Genomic DNA, 22,681 nt, shown 5'->3' with positions numbered 1-22,681 from the left:
TATATAAGTTTCTTCCCATTCTCTGATCAGATAAGACCATCATATAAAGGCAGCTTCATGATCCTATAGAAACTAAACATACATCAAACCTCAAACTTCAACTCAGTCTTAAAAAACAGTAATACTCAACACTATTTTTAAATTATGCAATTAATGTGTTGCCTACTTTGAAAAGGGTGGAGGGGAAGGTGTAAAGAAGCTCCTTCTCTTTCTAGCTGTATCTGTAAGTGTGTGTTCCACCTAACAGAATTTAGTTGGCTACACATTTGTATGTGACATTAAAACGACCTTGCTAATTAGTTTGACAGTCTGTCTAGAAGATCATATCCTGTTTGCAAAAACTGCCCACACTGAGTAAAAAAGGGAAACTAGAAGATCAGGGCATGAACATTAGGAAGTTTTTCTATTCAAAACTCCTGGCTTCCAGAGGGTTGCAGTTCAGGGGCTTCTTTCTGCAGTATTAGCTATTCACGGTGAAAACACTTTCAAATAACAGTGCTTTTCTTTTAATTAGGAAAATATATATAATTTGTATGCTATCATTAAAAGCATCTAGTAAAAGGCTCTAGGAAAAAAAATATACATACAATTCTAGTTAACTTCACATGTTATTATTTGAATATCTGCTATTTATAACTGATTAGTGACTAAGTACTTTGAACAAGACAACACAGTTAAAATATCTCTAGAGATGACTCCTGAAAGACGACTTTTTTAATATCTCAGATTGCATACTTTATAACAGATAAAGGCATATTACACAAGTATAAATGACATTTTCCATTAATACATTCTGTGAAAAATAAAACAATTCTCTTGAATTTTAGCAAAAGATAGATAAAATAACGAAGTAAAAGTGGGATTTTTTTACTTTATCCACTGTTTGCGGTGTTTTTCCCTTAGTGTTTAGTGATAGACAGTAACAGTGCAGGAGACTCACAGCAATAAAGCTAGTAGTTTTTTTGTTTTCAGAAGGGAATTTAGTTTGCAACCATGCACTGCTTTTATTAATATACACGGGAAACTTGTAAATTATTTTAGGCGTATCTTTAAAAATATTTAGCAATAAACATGTGTCAATACAATGCAGTCTTTCTACAGAAAAATACAGCTATCATGGTGCAACTACATCATCCCTTACATATTAATGGAAATCCAGCTCAGGGACAGCAGAGATTCAGACTCTAAAAGCTCGAAAGAACATTACTATTACCCACAAATACTGTAGCATCATGAAAGGCCGTGGCTGTAACGTACTTTGGCATAATCAGGCCATGACTCAAAAAGGTAAACTTATGTGAGGGGTATGGAGACATCTTTAGCCTTCTCACAAGCACATACACAGCCTTTTGCTGTGACTCACTTTCCCCCACCCTTCATCCTCCCTGCAACTGTGCTTAGACTTCCAGCATTTAATCCAGAAGAAATCTACAAATACCCTTTGTGAAAAAACAGACATATCACTTATTTAAGTTCTCCGGGAAAATTTAGTTTCTTTTCCTTTTAGATGTGCAGATATAAATCCAAATTAGAAAATATATTCCCAATCTTATTCTTTTTTAAATATGTCTATTTGCTTAATTATATTTTCTTTTAGAGTTTATTATTTGTATTTCAGCAGTCCCCAGCAAGAACAACACTGGTTATTTCAGATATTGTATATTGTCATTATCTCCTCTGTAAATGTACAAATAATTAAACATTGTATTTTGCTTAAAGAAATATTTACGGAGAAGTAAAAATAACCCCATATATATGGCATACAGAAAGACAAACTGGTGACAGCAGAAGCAAATAGGCTGTTTAATATTTGCCTAAAATTATGAATTTGTGATCGGGCCTATCCATTTAACTTTAGTACAGATGGAAGAAAGAGACTCACTTTTGCTCAGAGGTCTCTTCTAAAAAAAGACTACTAAAACAGAATTACAGTTAGGCAACAAGTTCAGCTGAGCTCATCAGCATCTGCAGGACTTCAAGCACATTTATTTTCAAATAAAAAAATATTTAGAAATTTTGTTCGCATACCCAAAAAGCACTGTTCCAATGACAAGATTTAGGATCCTTTTTACCCTGTCAGAGGTCAAAATTAGATCTCCTAGTGCCCACATGACACCCTAATCCTGTTCTAAGTCTGTATTATTCTGATCCTCCAGATCCTGCACCACAGAAGGGGATCATGGCAGAGACATCCACTGTCAGGTCCATGCACACTGGTGCAGCCAGAAGCTCCTTGCCTGTATATTCCTGTGATGATCACATCCCAAAAATGTAGGCTACCTCCAGCGCAGTATGTGGTATGCTGTGGGTGCTCCCCAGAGCCATGACCTAGCAAAAAATGTAGACTTGCATTTCACAAGCAGACATATACCCTTTCAGTGAAAGGACACATGCCTATTTTCAGCATGAAAGACCCTGATGAAAAAAGAGCAGTGTTTACCAAATCCACTCATGAAGCCATTGGCAATCTATTTGAGGAAGTTAGACCTGCTCCACTGCTGCAACAAGAGAACAGTGAGGGATCACACTACTCCACCTTCCCATGGAAACCACATCTCTACCGACAGGGGTGCAAAACACATCAGGTCCAAAGGACAGCAAGGAGCCATTGACTCGTGAAAAGAGTCCTTCTAATTCAGGTAATAAATGCATCATGGGTTTCAGGTATGGTTTATGAATTTTCTAGCAAAGTCACAAACTACAGTGCAATCATGGACCATGGTAAAGAATTGCCTCTTTCCACAGATGCCATCAACAAATTTGAACTTGTAATCAAATGCCTGAAACTCTGTTCTGGAAGTGCCAGCATCACAGTATCTAACTCATTTGTGGGCATGGGGTAACCCCCTCTCATTGCCATAGCAATGAAATAGCAAGATGGAAACCATTTTAAATTGCATTGATTAACAAAATTGCCACTATTGTCCACGTGATATTGCAATACACTCTACTGCTGTTAAAGTCAACTTTTCCTACACAGATGGGAAAATCAACTAATTTTATTTATTTTTTGGTTTATGAAGCAGATTTCTAATGCTGTCCTCATAAAACACCTGGAGCAAGAGAGAGGGAGGGAAATGCCTTTCATATACTGTTATGAAAGGATTCCTGGAAATCTGTCAAAACTATGTATTGTGATGTGGGGACAGAAAAAATCCAGAAGGACTTATGTCCCACCACTTTCCACAAATAGATGATTTGTCATGATATGGAATCTCAATGTATGGAGCAGGATGTTCAAAAGCACTACAAGAGAAGACATAAAAAAGTTTCTGGTTTGTTTATGATGTTGTCTTTTATTTTATCTTTTCATTCCAGGTAAGATTAGAGTATTAAAAAAAAAAAGTAATGACTGAATTTCACATTTTCTGTAAAACAAAACTGAATGCATTCTTGGAAAATTAATCCTGGTCATTTATCTTGAAGTAGTGCAGCACCCTCATATTCAATCACGAGATTAGCTAACCTGTTGATGCTGAATGCTTTGCTCATTAGGTTGCTGTCTAGAGACATTGAGCGCAAACATTTGTCAAAATAATTACTAAGAACTTTTCTGTACATGTATGCACAGCTAAAAATTTACTAACTACATTTCTGCTTTAAGAAAAAAAATGCAATCTTCACAGATTGCAACAGATATGTTACAAGAATGCTGCTTTCAAATTATCTTGGTTCATGGTTTAAATATTTAAGATGCTAGGTCTCAGAATTGCAAAAAGTAATCATAAATATGCTTTTTCAGACCAGGCAGAGATAGTAATATTTGCTTCTTAAATAGCAGTATACTTCCATTATTAGACCTCAAAACACAACTAATGAATGGCTCATATACTTTTCATAAAACAATTCTGAAGTGCCATAAACTTTAATGAGATTGCTTCAGACAGTAAAGTGAGCAGGATTTGGCCCTGCTCTGTCATATCCTTTGCTGGATAGAATACAATTGATTTTATGTGTTTGTAGGAATGAGTAGAAAATATATGGTGACAAATTGGAAGTGGTAGCTGCCCAGAGAAGGCTTCTCTGGAATATGCAATATGGCTGTATTATTTCTGGCACTATCATTTTGCTTCTGCATGCCATATACAACCATATTGTTGCAAAATTTGCATATGGGGAAGATAAGATAACTGAATTTGTGGACAAAAAATTTTTCTTAATTCTAATGTGAAACATTAACAATTTGGCTTCAACCTATACATAGTGTATACTATAAATAATATTTGAACACGGCTTTAATTTACACACAACAGACATTGTGACTACCAAATAGGAAATCTGTATAAAATTTGGTAATACCCCTTTGAAGCCTATTCTTTGAAGACAGTACTTTAAGTGAAATGAGTTTATTTATAAGTGATTTTTGTAAATGCTTTTATGGGAGACACATTTCAAATAGCTTTAAATATCATTTCCACCATGCCACTCTAGCAATTTGAAATAACTATTTATTAAAGAACTCTTTCTCTATTTAGTAAATGAGATAAAGTAAAACAGTAAGATACATTTCATTAGTCTGTAATAAAAAGAGCATTGAAGACAAATGTTGTTAAACACACCAATGTAATTCACATTGAATTTTCTGCTGCGGTTTAATATACAATCTGTATTTTTATGTACTGTATCTGACAGCTTCTAAATTCATTTGTTTGCTGTGGTTCCTTTAAAACCTAAATTACAGGAAAGTTTCAGTAAATTAGTTGATCCAAATAATCTTATGAACTGATTAAGCTAGAATGGTTTTATTTATTTAGACAAAACTGGCTCCTCTCCATCCCTTTAAGCCGATCTACAAAAAGGCCTACCTGGATGTTAGTCAGAAGGGTCTCTATGGAGGACAATCCATCAGGGAATAGAAAAGGAGATGGAAAACCCGGAGGTAGTGGTTGCCCATGCCCAGCTAGAGAAAGTTTGTCAAGGCTGTCTCTTGCGGTTGGTGTGGAGAGCGGGGTCTCATCTGTATGTGATTGAAACAAAAATATAGAACAAGTTACGCTTGTCTGTTTTTATTAGACCTCAGTAATGGCTTCCCTAGTGGTTTCCAGAACATTTATTGCAAATTGGTTCCTGCTATCAGGAGAAAATGCTTTCTGCTGAATTTTCTTTAATGAAAAAGCTGTGGAGATACAACAAGATAACATTAATGAGTAACTTTATAAGCCTTTTAAATGCAGTCTCTAATGAGACTGAGTTTACAGTGCCATAGAATCTTTTTAAAACAAATATTATCTCACATATACTTGTGATAATATATTCAGGCTGACTTTATGGGCACCTTCCCAATTATCTCATTTTAGTTTGTGTTCTATTTGGATTGACAATAGAATATTTTCTAGCATGACATATATTTTGTATATGAGAAGCATTTGAATACGAAGCTTCCCATACAATTAACCCTTCCCACTCTTAATGGTTTCACTTACAGCTCAGAAGATTTTGCAATACCAAGAAAAGCTCCTCAATACATTTTTCATCAAGAAAATACACCTGATTGCCACAATTAAAACATGCTCTAAACAGTACATGAAATTAACAGCACGGTAACAATCACTGGCCTAATTTTTTTTTTAAGCATGGACATCTTCTAAGAATTAGTGCTGAGCTCCTTAGTGGAATCTTTGTAAAAATCAGATCTGATCACTTGCGACACCACAATGGGAGAAAACTTGCACAGCTTGAAGACTTCTAAGATTAAAGTTTCACAGATAATCTGTGAACAGATTAAGAAGTGGGGGAAAAAAAAATACCCTCCCCCACAATTAATAGAAACTTCAATAACCTCACTGTGTTTTTTTTTTTATTTTTTAAATTTTTTTTTTTTTACTTTCTGGAATATTTTTAGGCTACTGTTGATATGATATAGAAATTTAGGTCAATTTATTTGCACCAGATGTTAATCTGAATTCTTCAAAAGGAAAACTATCTATACACATATATATATAGATACATGTATCTATACATACTCTTGTTACCAAGGGCTCAGTCATTAAGTGACACATATTGATGTATCTCAGTACAATGCAAGGACATCAGAATGTACCCCAGGTTTCATGCAGATTCTGCACAGCTGTATGACTACAAAGTTTGTCAGACTCACTTTCTTCCATTTTGGCTTTGACCATTGTGAGTTATATACCTTTTGGGGTAGTCAAATTTCTCTTTATTTATTTATTTATTTAATTATAGTTTCAATAATGGTTGTACTTCTCTATTTACTTTATCAGGTACATTAAAATTGTATCTGAAAGTTGATCCTACTTGCCCAAAAAGAGTTCTCTCTTGAACTGAATGCAGTATTTTCCTAAATGGACCTAGTCTAGGAACACGGAAATTGAAATCTGCAGTAACAAAAGGTTAGAGTGTTGATGACCACAGGACGGGCCATTCATTACTCAAAGTCCCAGTGCATTCCAACAGTCCCCATCACCATTCCTACAGATGGAAGCGACCTCTATTAACCACCCTCAGGTGCAGATTTCTTGTCCCTTCTCCTCACCAGCTCTGTCATGCTGGCCAGTATTTACAGGGCTAAAGTAATAGCTTTTCCTACTATGTCCTTCCACAGAACTACCCAAAGAGTCATTTGGACATCTGCTGCTGGGCTGGTACCACTCAGGTCTTCTATAGCCAGTGGAAAGAAGCACATGTCACTTCAAGGTCCATCTGAACTCTCACAGGCATCTACTGCAGGAAGAGGCAAATCTTCCTCTAGAAGATTTCTGCCTGTTGACTGTAAGAGAAACCTAAGATGACCACCTCAGATGGAAAGATCTGCTTTTGGGGAAATCCTATACTGGATGCTGTTCTACTTCCCCGTGGCTCAGGCTGAGGACAGACTACACAAGGAGTAAGACTGTTATGCCCTGTTTGTCACAGTTCATGCCACAATTACTGCTTTCTCATAAAGTCATAATTCAAAAGCTTTCCAAGCTGAAGTCACAGAAAGGAATTAATGTTAACCAAGGAAAGCTTCAGTACTTTCAGGATTTTTTCAGCTATATTAAAATTTTCCAGTCATGTTACAGCGTGCTGAGCAAAAACTGGCTCTAGATCTCTGAAACATTTCCTATCTACCTTACTGAGATTCAAAGCAGGCTTTGAAGAACGTACTATGTGGATGTATCCTCTGTACTCACGCTACCCCACAGCAACATGAATAGCTCTGTAGTTATTTTGTAGTAACATACTAAAATTTGGCCCTAAATATGAGTGTTTTCTTTGCAATTTTAAAATATTATAGAAATATTCACCACATAATTGGAAAAAATAAATTATATATTCCTGGTATTGAAAACTAGCTAAACTCAGCTTTTCCACTCCTATTCTAGTGTGAAGAATCATTAGCAAATGGTTTAATCCAAACTGCTGCCAGAAATGTTATGCTTTCATTAATCAAAAGTAATAAGCCAAAAACTTAAACAAAACTAGTTAGACAATATATTTGTAAACAGTCCATATTATTATTTTGTAGCTGAAAACTTTTTTCCTCTAGTGAAAATATGAATTAAGAACCCAAAAAATTTAAAAAGGGAAAAAAAAAGCCTCTTCCATGTTACATCCTTAAGTTTTTTGGGTAGAGATTTCTTTGTATCAGTAGTTGCAGTGAAGTTATTGCTCTTGCATGATATAGCAGGAAAGAGTGGAATCACTAGTATGCATGGCGAAGCTGATTCATATAAATGAGAAAGGAAACTGAAAAGACATCATTTTCCTCTAGGTTTGCCAGGAAAATGGATCAATGACCTCCTACTTTCTAAGACTACTTGGAATCTTACTGATATTTTAGGTCTCAAATTGTCAAAATATTTTAAGATATACTTGATAAAACTGACCCACTTAAAAATTCTGTAAGCCTTAATTAACTCAAAAACTGCTCTTCCATGCAATGGCTGAGATACAGAGAGCTCCTAACACGACCTTGTAATATAATTTAAGCAAGAGATCAATCTTTTTACTGTATTACTACTTTACAATTTATTTAATGTTATGCTTGCTGTACTCTGCATGCTCAACACATGAAGTTTGCAAAGATTTTTTAACAATGGGTGGCATGGTTTTGCAATAGGCAAAGAAACTCAAAAACCAGTAGAATGATACGAATTCAAAGTAACATCCAAACCATTATGTTGTAATAAATAACAGAAACAAATTTACACTGAAGGGTAGGACTAGAGAGTGAACTTAATCTGAACTTGGTTTAATGAAATACCAACTCAGAAAAAAAAGTCAGACCAATGTGACTGTGTTTTCTTGATGTCCCATGTGAAATAAACTTTGAGTGTGAGTATGTTTGAAACAGAGCAAATGTACATATTATACACAGGAAGCGTGGATATTTGTGGATGTGAGATAAGCAATGATTGAAGGAATCTTAAAAAAATGCATTTTTAAGAAAAACCGCACTGTAAACACAGCCAATTAAAACATAACCACATATCTTAGTAGCAAAATAATATGACCTCTTGTTTTTAAAAAAATTAAAAATATTTAATTCCTGCAAAAGTTTTCTTTTCTCTAAGGGATGAGATATCTTTTGTTTCCAAATAATCATTAGCCTAACATATTTTAAACTTCTGCAAAGGAACTACTAATGCTCCTCTTATACTACAAGCAGAGCAATGCTGCAAAATGATGAGCCCTTGCTGGGAAACAGAGATTTGGTATTTTCAGTCTAAACACATCAAAGGAAGTGTTAGAAGAGAAGGCAGGGCAAAAGGGGAAATAGGGTCAACCTACAACTCCATTGTCAGAGTGGGGAGCACAATGAAAAGAAAGAAGGGGGAAAAAAGAAAAAAGAAGGCAGAACAAAGAAGTGTCCCGGCCTGCCTTGGTTTGTGCTGGGAACTGAGATGTTATAAATTAACAAATAAACAAGGATAGGACAAGCTGTTACCCAAGCCTCTACAGTATCCAGGCAGAGATGAATATGTGTCTTGACATATGAACTAAATCACCATAATAGGCAAGTCTGAATGTGACACGTATCTTTAAAATATTTGTAAATGCTACAACCGCTCCATCCATTGCTCCTCAATTTCCAAAATTCACCTGGTTTTGTTCAAACCAGATTTTATCTGTAAACAGCAGCTGGTTTGGGCCAAATACAACAAACATACTTCACTGTATTTGGTTTGTTGCCATTCTATTTTATTCTTTCACCAGATAACATGGAAACAGACATCCTGGAAGCTGTGACAGCTATTTAAACAATAATAGATGAACAGAGGTAGCCATTCTCTTGTCTTTGTTCTTAAAAGCAAGTAGGATAAGTTCAGACCAGTCACCAATCAAACCGGAAAATATTGATATTGCCAGGATTTGAAAGCAAGCAATAATAGCTGGCTGAAAAAAAAAAATACTATACAGATTACTGCCATTCTGTAATCATGTCATGCTTTTTTTGCAATGCATCTTGAGGCTTTCTGTTCTCTGCAAAATATTCCACATATATTTGTTCCTAACACAGGCTCAGTCTTACCATTTGAATGATGAAAGAGGATTATGCTTCCACTTTTTATTACCATAAATCTGGTGCATACATTTTTTTCTACATTGTGGAAACAATTTATTCCATTTGGCTTAGTATTATTTTGGTTTACATTGTCAAACACTCTTTAGTACAAAGCTTTATATTTCACCTTTGTCCCTGTTAGAGATTTCAAGTGTGAGAAACTTTTCTGTTTTAATTGATCCATAATTCTTGATTTATATTTAAGCAAAAGAACAAGGGGTCCCATATTCTCAACTGAAATATTTAATAGTTTCAGGCAGATAAAAACAAAGAAAGAAATGAACAAATAAATAAAATCCTCTTGACCAGTTCCCATACCATTTGGCTGCTTTATAGATTTGGTCATTCAAGATTAACCCCGCATGTAACTGAGGGCAATGCAAGATGACTGTGAAGGATGTTACCAGCTATAAAAGGAATGTACTGAAACTCTTTTAAAACTCATATAAATATATCAGAAGAGTTATATGCATATATATTTTATAAGAGTTACATATATATATATATATTTTTTTTTTTTTTAATCTACAATTTATTTACTTCTTTTTATACAAACAACAGCTCTTCAGGACACCCAAATACTCTGAAATTAAAACATTTGCAACTGTGGCAGCTGGAATTCAGGAAGGAATATCAAGTATTCAAATAGACTGACTGACTGGTTAATGTTTCTGTAACACTTCAAAGAGGCTGGTGCTCTCACAGTAAATTATACCATTGCAAATGCTATCTACTGAGTTCTGATTCTTGGATTGGCATGTTTGCCTTAGGACTTTGGAAGTAGCTCCTCTCTAATAATGAAATATGACTAAAAATTAAAAACCTATATGGAAAGGATCACAGCTATTAAGTTTCTTGAATATCTGTGTTACACAAATTTGCTTTGCATCTGATGCAGTTGCATATATTTGTGCAAGTAGGTCTTACAGAACTCATCCATCTTTGTATCAAGTCTACCATTGTGGACCATTTTCCCAAGTGGCATGGCTTCCAAATATGCACACCTTCACTTGATGTAAAGAACTACACAGGAATAAAAGGACATAACTTCGTTTTACATGTTCACTTTGGAGGTAGGTTCAGATGCAGGACTTTCCTGCCAACAGTAAGACTCATAGTTCCTGAAAGCTCTCTGAGACTTTAACCACTGAAAACTTAATGTGCTAACTGGATGCTTTTCCTTTGCGGGAAAAAAAAAATAATTAATAAATTTCCAGTATTTCTTTAATCCTTCTAAAGAATATGCAGATCTACAGATGATCTCTACACATCATTATTCACTACTGCACAGGATCACTGGGCATACTGCAGTTGGAGTTGCCTCACTAATGGCAAATTAGAGGCAGATGGAGAATCACTTCTTGAACAAAACTTTTGGGATCAATCTATCTTCAAGGTTTAGTGGTAGCCTTCTGTGCTAATATATTTTAGGCCAACTTACCTATAAGCATAGAGGGGGGGAAGGAATGTATTACTGGCTGGAATAAGGACATAGAGGGTTGGAAATAGAGTTAACTTGAAAAAAGGCAAGAAGTAATCAAGAAGTGAGGAAAGAGAAAGTTGAGAATATAGGGAAGGACACTCACAGTGGCCAAATACTTTGAAAGGAATAATAGGAGTGGGATTTTGAGGTGAAGGAGGGGAAGAGAAAGACTGCCCGGGAGCAAGAAATTTATATTGACTCAACAAGAAATAAACAAAACAGCTAAACTGTTGTTTTTCACATGCAACAGATTTTGCACAAATAATTCTTGCGGTATTTCAAGAATTTTAGTTGAATGTAAGTGACATTTACAGCTGTCAAAGCAAATATATAAACCACATTCTCTAAAGATCGCATATTTTAATTTGTTAAGGTATTATGTGTATAGCATCACTAAAAATGAAAAGAAAGAGCTGGCAATATATATTCAAAAAGCAAAAATGTAATTAGTGCTGATGTTCCAGCTGTGAGGATTTCTTCAGGCTTTTTGGACTAGATCAAGTTGAGTTTATTCTTCATTTTACATGTCCCTAGGAGGGCCTCAGAGTCAATCAGCACAACTTATCTAATTTTCTCTTTCAATAAAAGGATTATTATTTTAATAACCTTTATCTTATTTTGCAGCCTATTACTGATTAGGGCTGGGTCAAACATTATTGGCTTATTTATTTATTCTAAGGATTTCACAATATTCTAGAATAACTTATCATTCCTATTTTTAAACAAACATATTTTCCTATACAATGGAATGTTAAAATGCCAGCAATATTTCTGTTCTGTGTACTTTGGCATTATAACACATAACATGCAAACCAAAATTACACGGTCTCTCTGTCCCCATAAAAAAAGTATCCTGTTTACTCACAGATTTTTTTTTTTTCACACAATTTTTTAAAGTGCCTTGAAGGATCAGGAAAAAAGAAGGAATTGGATAGTCAGGGATGATACTGTATATACCATAAAACACAAATAGCTTCAACATCTGACAGTAACACTCATTAACTCTGAAGAAATTAAGAATTTAACTCTAAATTCCTAAAGATTAAATTATTGTTAAAAGATGAAATGGTTGTTAAAAAGCTATTCTAAATATTTTTATTACAATTTAATAATATATTAGTATAAGAAGAAGGCACTTTATAATTTTATGACCTGCAGTTTTTAATTGCAATAACTATGCCTATTATTTCTTTTTTAAAGATCCTTATAGGATAGTGGCCAGAATCAGATGCAGAGTAAGGCCATCAGATGCAGAATAAGGCCATCTTTGGATGCTGAAAAAAATATAAATGTATTTTACTGGTTCATGCCAAAGATCCCAAGTAGTACTCTGCTGACTCCACTCCATCAGCCAGGCAACAGTGAGTACTAAAAAGAATGTTTCTTGGCTTGGCAGCAATTCTAAGAGAACTGCGTATATGCATATATGTAGACAGAGGGTTTTGCAAATGTGTTTTCCTGTAGGTTTACAAGAGTCCTTCTCAGGTTCTTCCAAAGTTGCATTGAGGGGTGACCATGACCATCTATGCAGTGAAGGGATATTTGGTTAGGAAATCAAGCCCAAACATTCACAAAACCAGCTATTTAATCTCTTTATTGTGCTGGCGCAGAAGCTGTCTCCCTGATCATATATCCAGCTTTCCTAATATATGCTGAATCAAATGATCAAGCCAAGTATTTTCTGTCTAAGCTAAATTCCTGATTAACATCAAACTTCAAATTAGGGACTGGACGTTAGGGCTGCATAATGAACGTATTGTAGACTAAACCTCACATTTTCAAAATTCTGGACATAAATATGCACATCTCAACTGATAAAAGCAATCCACAAGGCAATGCATCCACAGTATGCATACTTATTTGTGTGCTGCCCATTCCTCCCTGTAACTGCCTCCATATGGCTACTGCTAAATGCAGAAAAAAACATAATAGACAATACAATAATTGCATTTTGCTAGATTTTATTGGATCATTTCAAGGGCCACATGATTTGTATTAATAATCCTCCAGACATGTTTCATAAAAGTTGAAAAGCATCTATTATTTGGGGATTTAAGGTGATTTAAAAATAAGGAATATCAACAATATTAGCATTTTTTCATTGTCATCTAAAATAACAGCACTCCTCTTTTGTAAGCATAACAGTAGTAAGAAGGGAGTTTTTGATAAGAGCACAGCTGGTAACTTGTAATTCTCTGAAGATGAAGGGTTTATGTTAATACCTGGAACTGCATTGTATTCACACTATTTTCCTTGGTCTATGTTCAGTTAATAATTTTAATATTCATTCTCTTCAGGAAGAGACCAAAAAGCCAGTGTTTTCAAGCGGTCCATATCTAGCCGTGTTGCAATTATGGGGGCCTGAGTATTAATGCTCCTGCTACCTTGTCACATGGCACACGTTCTTGGTAATCTGCTGACAGCATGAATCAGATGCCCAAAAAGAAAATGAATATATGGTAATGTGTCTGAGCAACACTCGTCAGCTGTCATTCATTCAGCAACTCATAACCTGTCCCATACCCTCATCCCCAGAGTGCTGGCAAGCAGATGAGGTTGACCAAGCATGCTTGGCATCTGGTGTAAAGTGGCAGCACAGAAGTCAGCAGTACTGCATTTCTCAAATAAATTGTCAGAGAAGTTCAACAGAGAAGGCAAAAGAGGTTTAAACACTTCTCATTTATGGCAACTTATACTGCTCATCTGTCCCAGCAGAAAAATGTTTATCTGGTCAGAACATGTAAAACTGGATATATTGATTAATGTAACTTCTTTGTTTAACTGAATATTCATACAGAATACTGTCATGTTTCTTTTTATGAAAATGAGAAAATCTCATCTTTTGATAAATATGTAAAATGTCCAGGGATGCTGCTTTTTGCAGAAACACAGTATTTAAAAACATGTGTACTCATATTCTCTTCATTTTCCTGCAAGATCTTAATAACTGCTCATGATTTTAATAACATCTTTAACAAAAGGTATACTAGCAACTACCTCTAATATTTGGACTTTTAACACAAGGACCAGTGAATAAGATGACCAGCCTAAAATGCACAACAAGACAGAAACATATTAAGGAAAGCTGTTCCTGAGCTTTTGCCTTGCCAAAATTCCTGCCCTGGATGTATTAGTGCCAAAGATGCCAGTAAAATAAAATAATCAGGAGCCAAATCAGATGGACTCAGCTGACACAGCTGTATGGGGCTACTGAGTAACAGGTTCAGGAATTTGTGAACATACAGTGAAAAGCTTCAAATGCTTTGGAAATGCAGAGGAAGGAGCCATGCTTTGAAAACAAATTACTGAAGGGATTGTGCTGATCCAGCCCTGCAGTCAGACTTCTGAGAGGTTGAGGGAACAGGTGTTCTATCATCAGTAGTTCAGTAGAATGTCCAATCTTTGCCTGAGCACACAAATGGCAACACATACTTTTTACAGAAATGTGTGCTCTAGTAACTCTAGGTCTTAACTCTCTTCACACCTAATATACCAAGTGTTACTGAAAACAAAAGGATGTGAAGCATCCTGTTTTGACAAACTCTCACCAGGAAGTGTACAAAAGGAGTGAGCTGTCTCAATATCATGAAGCAGTATATATGCCCTTTTTTTGCAGCTGAAACACTGACATTAGCATAAAATAGTATATTTAACTCACTTTTCCCAAATTACTACACAATATTTTTTGTAGCAGATATAATAAACACCCTTAATGCTTCTATCTGTGGAATGGTTCCAGTACTCAGATGCAAATGTTGTAGACAATAATCGATGTACACAGTTTGGATTATATGGTTATGATATCCTAATAGAAATTTGGCTGTCTGCCTATGGGAGTTCAATATGAGCTTCATAGTTTACAGCATCAGAAACAGTCCTTTACAATATTATAGCCACATTTCTCAAACCATTGGCTATACATTATACCCTAATATCTGATTTTCACAGAAATCCATAATAATAAACAAACAAAACTCCTAAACCCCAGAGTGCTCAGAAACAAAATTCAGAATGAAAAGGAAAGCATTTTTACATCTGATATGATTTCTCTTGCAATTCATTCATCAAACATCTGCAACAAGCTGCCAGAACATGTCCATTAGTGAGATTTCTATGGCATTCACTAGCTTGATGCTCACTGATAGAATAATATAGAAGTTCTATCTCAAATGTTTTCTGCTCCATTTCAGGCATCCACTTTAAAGTGAGATTTGGCCTGCATGTGTTTTCATGTCTTGGAATATGTAATTTATGCTAATATATCCGAATACATATTAGAGAACACCAAAAAAAAAAATCCTTTATGTATTTATGCATTATGAGTCACATTCAGCACTGATTTAAGAAGATAAAAAATAGTTTGGAGTCATCATGTAACATGGATCAGTTTGGTTTACATTAAATACAGAAAATTAAAGTATCCTACACAGCAAGCATGCCATACACTTGCCAGTAAATTAAAATATTTTTTTGGATCCAGTTTAAAACCTTCACGCAAATTAAATATTTTGTTCAGTCTTTTATCTGCATCATATCATAATATCAAGGAAATATGCTTTGCATCTCCCCTATAGGGTCAGCTCTTCTTACTAATTTTGTTTCAGAACTTCTGTAACTGTTTAAATGTTTATGCCAATAATGTAATTGAAAAAATCTTTATTTTAATCCTGAAGCAATTATAAATGTTATGTAATAGAAACAAAACACAAATCCCAAGAGTGGTTTAAAGGTTCTCTAAGACTTTACAAAAATTTATGTATGTGATAACTGCAAATAATCAAAACAGAAATCAAAAGATCTTTAGCATTATTGTATTGTGAAAACAGTTACTGCCTAAAGAAACTGAAACAGACAGCACAAGCTTTATTATCTCAACCTGATGATATCATTATATATTTAAGGATAATACTTTTATTCTGTATCCCAAAACCAGGTTGGCTTTTAGCCTGTCTAGTAAAAAAAAGCAAGAGCCACATCAGGAAATGACCACCCTGCATGGTTTTGTGAACTCCTGCACTCAGAAGATTGAGACAGCAAATTTAGTGATTTTCTTTGTTCAGATTTTGAAAAGGAAGTCAGTGCTACTGATGAAAGCTGGTTGTGTACCAAATTCTAGTACATTTACAAAATATTTAGCACGAGTTCAAAAGGTAAAATCCAAATCCTTTATTTTCACGATCACTGAAAATTTGTCTTTGTCTTCTCTTTGTCCTAGCTGTTCCACAACTCAGCTGATTCTACTGCTTCCTGCACTTTCTTCTTACTTCTCAAACACTTTCCTCAGTAGCACTGATTGATTCTCAAATGTCTTTGTTTCAGTAGTTTCTTCCCCTTTCAAGATGTGAAGAAATTAGTTTGCTTGTTGAAATTGCATGACCAGACAAGAAAAAAATACAATTAGAGAAAAGGAAAAGATTGTGACAGAAATCTGAAGGGACAAGTCAGCCTAGATTACCTCTCTGTTTACAGAATAAAACAGATCTTGACTTCTTTCCTCCTTATTCATTTTCACACATAAAGCTCATTTTCTCATATGAAACTGTGAAAACAAGATCTGAATGATTATTAAAACAGCTAAGAAAAAAGAAAATAAGATCTTAAAAATAAATCTTTAATTTATGCTCTTTTTTCACTGCATTTTGATAAAATCATAGCTGAAGTGGTCCTGATCGGATTTTTGCTTTTTTTGCCAAAAAACCCCAACCCAACCAAACCCAATCAACCAACCAATCAACCACCTAAGCTAAAGAAAATATAGATATGTTTGCATGGGAACATGAAAACATGTAGGAAGGTTTGACATTAGGTCCAGTGGTTAGAAAGATTTTTCTATCCTACTTTACTATGTCTTTTGTCTATGAAAGAAGACGCCACTATGTAACACCACACTCTTCACAGAGCGGCTTAAGTTGAATCAATGATCTTATTCTATGCTTAATTTCAATTCCTCAAAAGATTAAGAGTACAGAAGATATTTCTAAGTCCAGGATTTGCCTCACAACTCTTGCACAGTGTGCTAAATTTGTTTTTCAGGTTAAGAACAGGAGGAAAAAGAAACCCAAGGGAACATATTCAGAGAAACTGCTTTAACCCTATCACTATTTTTGGATGTTCTGTCTTTGTACAGCATTAAGGGTGGCATTGTACAGTCCCATTATACAGCAGATGTTAAATGCTAAGTAAAAAAGTCAGTTGTAAATGATTGATTGTCTTCTTTACTATTTCAAAATAAGCCCTGATTATTTATATAGTTTTGGTCACTGCTTGAAAGCATTATATAAACCTAAACAATTGATCCATTTTTCAATGGCTTTTGTGTGTAATGTATTATGTATGTTTTTACATTCTTCTGAGTAAAAGGCCCTGGTGTACAAGAAATGTTTAGAGTTTTGAGGGCTCCACCCAGTCCATATGGTAGGTTTGCTCTGTGTGTGAAACCTACCTTTTTCCACCAGGTCCATATGGCAGGCTTAAGCTAGCCAGGGCCTTCTATCCTCCATAGGGGCCATATGGCAAAGAGAGCTCAGTGAACATTCATTGACCTTCTATTAATATTTTACATTTCTCTAGCACAGGCAGACATATATGAACTGATCAGATTGAGCAGAAAAGAGTTGGGTCCTGAAACTTCTTTAGCCACAGAACCAATACACCTATGACAACAGGGTAATAGATGCACAATCTTTTGTTTCCAGTTTTATTAAAAAACTGAGAAGTTGAATGTAAATTTTATCAAATTATTTGATAAACTCATCTGATACTTTTAAATATTTTCACAGATTATTATTTAATTATGTTAACAAACTGGTACACATTAATACTGACATTTCACTACTAGTTTTTAATAATACCTTACCAGAATGGAACCAACTCCCTTGAACCCACCTACTAAGAAAGGATGCATGATATAGATAGTGAAAGTATTTATTTAAAGATTCAGCTCTGTGCTGCCCTACAAATACAACATTTTGAACAGGCTACTGGTCTCTTAGTGCATATGAACAAACTGGCAACAAACCAGAGAAAGAATAACTCTATTGACACTAAACCACATGTAAATAAAGAGAGTCACATGTAAATAAATTACTATTTCTTGCAGGCACAATACCTCTACTCTCAGTACTGGAGTAAAAGGAAGAGAGTGTGGTCTGAGAGTGATAGTATCTTCCTTCTACTGCATGTATATTTCCTGAAATTGTAGAATAACATGTCAGAACATGAGTAAAACAGTTGCATTGGGTTGGATGACAAGGAACAGGAATTTAAAATTAAAAAAAAAAGGCAACTTTAAATCGTAATCTGTACTTTCAAAGCAATTATGCTAAAATTGATACATTGTTATAATGTTTACTACTTAATCCAAAACTCTGCCGTAATTCTGAAGTAATTTAGGAACCCTCAGCATCTTATTTATACAGGAAAGATGGAAGCAATTTATAACATGTTTATGAAAGTTTTATTGTACCTACAATCTGATTTAAGAAATGGAACAATATTCCCCAGTAGTAGAAATTTTACAAACAAATTTTACTTACTTGAAACTCAGAACATTAGGAAATATAAAAATGATAATATATTGTTCTTATTCACAGGATTTATAGTTCTTTCATCTGGTTTCCTCTTGTTTCAGTTCATGTAAATAACCTCTAGGTTGTCACATGAATATTCAAATATCGCAAAGAACGATCAGTGTTGAAAATAAATATCATAAAGAATTCAGAACAAGCACGCGTGTACATGCTCTCACAGTTTATTTTTGTATATAGAATTTATGTTTCGCTCTGCAAACAATCAATAAAACATGGAAGAGTTTTCCACAAGGAATTTAGCTTCTCATTTCAAAGGAGCCAAATAACAAGAAGCATTTTAAGAAACTAGAAGTATTTTATTAAATAACAAAAAAGGCTAACTACTAAGTTCATGCTTCTTCCTCCTATCCTCCTGTTTTTGATCATTGCCAAATATAGCTAAATAAATGGGGGCAAAAAAAGGGGATCAGATTATTTCAAGGATTAAGAAACATGGCCCCTAACACTTCTGCCTCTGACTTTCACTGTAGGAAAGCCATAGTATATAGCTTTAGTATTAATTTATCCCTTTTGTTACAGTAGTTCTTTTTTCCGTATGTTCTCTATATATTGTCTTTTTCATGTTCCATTTCTGTTTCCAATTTACAATGCATAGGTACAAACTTCTAATTCTGAAGGATCTGTCTATTTGCATAATTGCTCATGAAAGCAGATATGCAGAGCTCACTTTGTGGTCAGTAGGGTTTAGGAAGTGCCTAAAAGAGATGAAGGGTAGAATTCCACTCTCTAGATTATCCAGTGTGCCACGGAAGCAGCACTCTATAAACAAGGACCTAAATTCTCAACACAATGAAGAAGAGAAGGTAGGTGTCCATCAGAAGCAGCTCTTGGACAGTATCTAAACTTTAGCAGCAAGATTCCCCATTTTGAGGCTTCTGCATGCACCATCTTCATGCCATGACTCATACAAAGAACTAAGAGGGCAATTTTAGAGGCCTGTGTTTCAACAGTATAGATCCCACTATATAATTTGGTCCTAGTAGAAAGGAAGATACATTTTTAGATAGATCGAACAATCAAATGCTTATTTGTTTAATGGAATTGAGAGATGAAGAATCTCGTCATAATGAAAATGACTATGCTCCTAAGATCCTTGTCATGTTAGCTCACAATTTCAAAGATATTTTTATAAAAGTATAAACTGCAATTTTATGCTTTTTACTTTCTTACTGAATCAGCAGCTTTCTCTTTCAGGAGCACATGTTAAATTAATTGATCATCACAATTAAATTCTTTATACATACATATAAAGTAAGAAAAGCTACAAACTTGAATTCATAAATATAATTCAGTGGGATTTTGTTAAAGTTTATATGTATAGATTTGTATGTGAAATCCTCTGAAGGTTACAGGGTGAAACCTTCCAACAATATCTCCAAGTCTTCAGGGACCAAATCCCATTACGTGGAGTTCAGTGAAGAGGGTAAACACTACCATAAAGAAATACAAATTGCACATATTTCCCATTTAGCCAGTGTCACAAAAGTTCACCATTTAGAATTCTAACCAGTTAGGACTTATTCTTGGAGGTCAAGTACCTTGTGAACCTTGTCATCTCACTGATGACATCATATCCCATCCATCAATTCTTTCAGGAGCACACTTGCCATCTGCTCAGCACGCTATAATAACTTATTAGACATATTCACAGGGTAACAATCTGTACAATGACACTGTTATCTTAATGCTGGCACATAGAGAGATAGCAGCCATCGTTCCCCTGTCACAGCACAATTACTCTACCTTCTAACTTTAAAAGAGAAGTTACTTTGATATTTTAACTTCCTATTAAATCACTCAGAAAACAATGAATTCTCATCAGATATATGTTTAGTGTTTTGTGGAGTTTTTTTGACTGGACACTGATAAAACGAGGCTATGGCATAAAATACCAAGTTCAGTTTGATATAACTACTTTTTACCTTGAAAGTTTCTGCAGTCATGCTCATCCTTTAGAGTGCAAAATAAATAAAAACACCTACTATACAATCATGTACATACAAGCAGCACTGAAATCCAACTTAGTCTTTGCAAAAATATTGACTTTCTGGATCTAATATTGCTTTTCATCTACCTGTCTTAAAACATCTATTCTTTCTAACAGCAATTGCTAGGTAGAAATAAAATATGCAGCCAAAGTGCTAATACTAAGCCTTAGCACTTTTTGAAATCTAAAAGCAATGTGAAATTTCATAGATGTCTATATATATTTCTGCAGCTTTTGTAAAGCATGTTAATACCAAGCATGCTTAGCACAGCTGTTGTCACAGCACTTCTGACTAAATAGAAGTCCACTATAAATCTCCCTTGACCTCAAAAAATATTTTCAGAAAAAGGGCAATATTTATTTTGCATTACACAGGATTCATCCTCTGTTCCTTCCTTTGGCTCGTCATTTATTCCAGCTTACACTGTGATCAACATTGTACTAAAATAAAGTCAAGTACAACAGCCGCTCTCTGCCCATCAAAACTCACAGACGTCTGCCAAGCACTTGTAACAGCTGGTGTTACATTAATTAGTTTAAACTATTTATTTCATCCATCTCCAGAGCAGATTGAGCAAAAACATTAGAGATTATTCTAGCATCTGTAAGTGCCCTGCAAACATTAACCAACCAAAGTTAAAATATTAGTCATTAACTTACAGTATATGTAAGAATCTATACATTTATTGCAAATAAAAAAAAAATCTGCAGTTTAGGATAGATCTAGGAAGTTTTCTTTCACTGCCTTTTTAAAAATCTGAGTTTAAACTTTTATAAGACTTTGTGCCCATAAAGTTTCTTTCAAAAAAAAAAAATTATTACTAGAAAGCTATTATAATTCCTGGCAGCATGGACCATTAAGCAATATATGACAGGGACTGGGTGACTCAGTGGATTAGTCAGAGGTTTTATGTCCACTGTTGGAATCCGGCCCTAAATACGGTGATCAAAACAGTGTTATCAAACGGTTGTAAAAATCTCAATTAAAATCACTCCTATAGCATCTACTAAGTTTTTAGTGGACAACATAATAGTTCTTTCACTATTGACAGAGTTCTCACAGCTATCTTTTTTCTTTTAATAGGCTGAGAATGGATGCTGGCAGAAGAATATAAATGGTCCTAATGCCACATTCCCTACTGAAATGGCTCAGAAGCAGGAGCCAATGCAAGGATGGCAGGAGTAGGCTCACAGCCACTGTCCGTGGGCTCACCTCCATCAAAAATAAAAAGCTTCCAACCTTGCTTAATGAAATACTTAATGTGAGAATACTTATTTTTAATGCTTAGGGCTCAAAAAGGAAATCAAAGTCCTTTGCAAATGCTTAAGGGGTAAGTCCTTCCTCAAAGAACTCATCTGTAAATAAGCACAGAGGGAAGCAGAGGCACACAGTTGTGAAGTGCTTTGCCCAAAGTCACACAACAGGTTATTGGCAAAGCCTGAAAAGCAATCTAAATCTCCTGACTCTCACCTCATTCAGGTATATTGCTTCATGAGTTTTCCCAAACAACATGAAAATCCAGTAGCTCACTTGCAGAATAAAAAGCAGGTTCATGCATATATAAAGTTTATTAGAATCAGACCCTTATATAATAACGTCCTCAAGACTGATGAGATTTTTTTTTCAGAATTATAACATGAAAATGTATATTGTGATAATAATTTTTAAAATGTAGAAATTAGCATTCAATTTCATTAAATGCAGCTAAAAAATAATATTCTATTTTATCCATTTGGAAAGCTATATCTACCCTCAAAATATTTGCCTTTGCAAACAAAATGAATTAACAGATTCAGTTTCACTATCTGAACAGTAAAGTGAAAAAAGCATTCTGATATTTATGTTAAGAAGAAACACAAATCCTGATGCTGTGATATTTCAGCTCTTTAAAGCTCTGACTGGCTTGCTATGGCTTCCTGTGGCCATGCAGAAATGACTGTAAGTGATGAAAACTGAAGTAAAAGCTATCATCTATATTCACTTTTCACTCCTGTCCTTTCTCCATGAAACAAGATTTTTTTTCTCTTTGCTTCAATCATTACATCTCTTTTACTCTCTCTGCATGTGTGTATGCAACTATATGCATGTGTATGTATGCATGCATGTGCCT

At 34.7% G+C, this 22,681-nt stretch overlaps 1 protein-coding gene across 4 annotated transcripts in view; it reads right to left on the bottom strand.

Annotated features, from left to right (window-relative positions):
- DACH1 (dachshund family transcription factor 1) overlaps nt 1-22,681 on the bottom strand; it is a 352,238-nt gene that overhangs the window by 44,701 nt on the left and 284,856 nt on the right. For all 4 annotated transcript variants that reach the window (XM_084201185.1, XM_084201184.1, XM_084201182.1 and 1 more), the window contains one exon: nt 4,806-4,957. In XM_084201185.1, coding sequence (XP_084057311.1) covers nt 4,806-4,957 — 152 coding nt within the window. The remainder of the gene's footprint in view (nt 1-4,805; nt 4,958-22,681) is intronic.

Source organism: Fringilla coelebs, assembly GCF_963513975.1.
Source record: "Fringilla coelebs genome assembly, chromosome: 2".
In the NCBI taxonomy this organism is placed as follows: Eukaryota; Metazoa; Chordata; class Aves; order Passeriformes; family Fringillidae; genus Fringilla; species Fringilla coelebs.
This window is presented reverse-complemented; position numbering and strand designations above follow the sequence as displayed.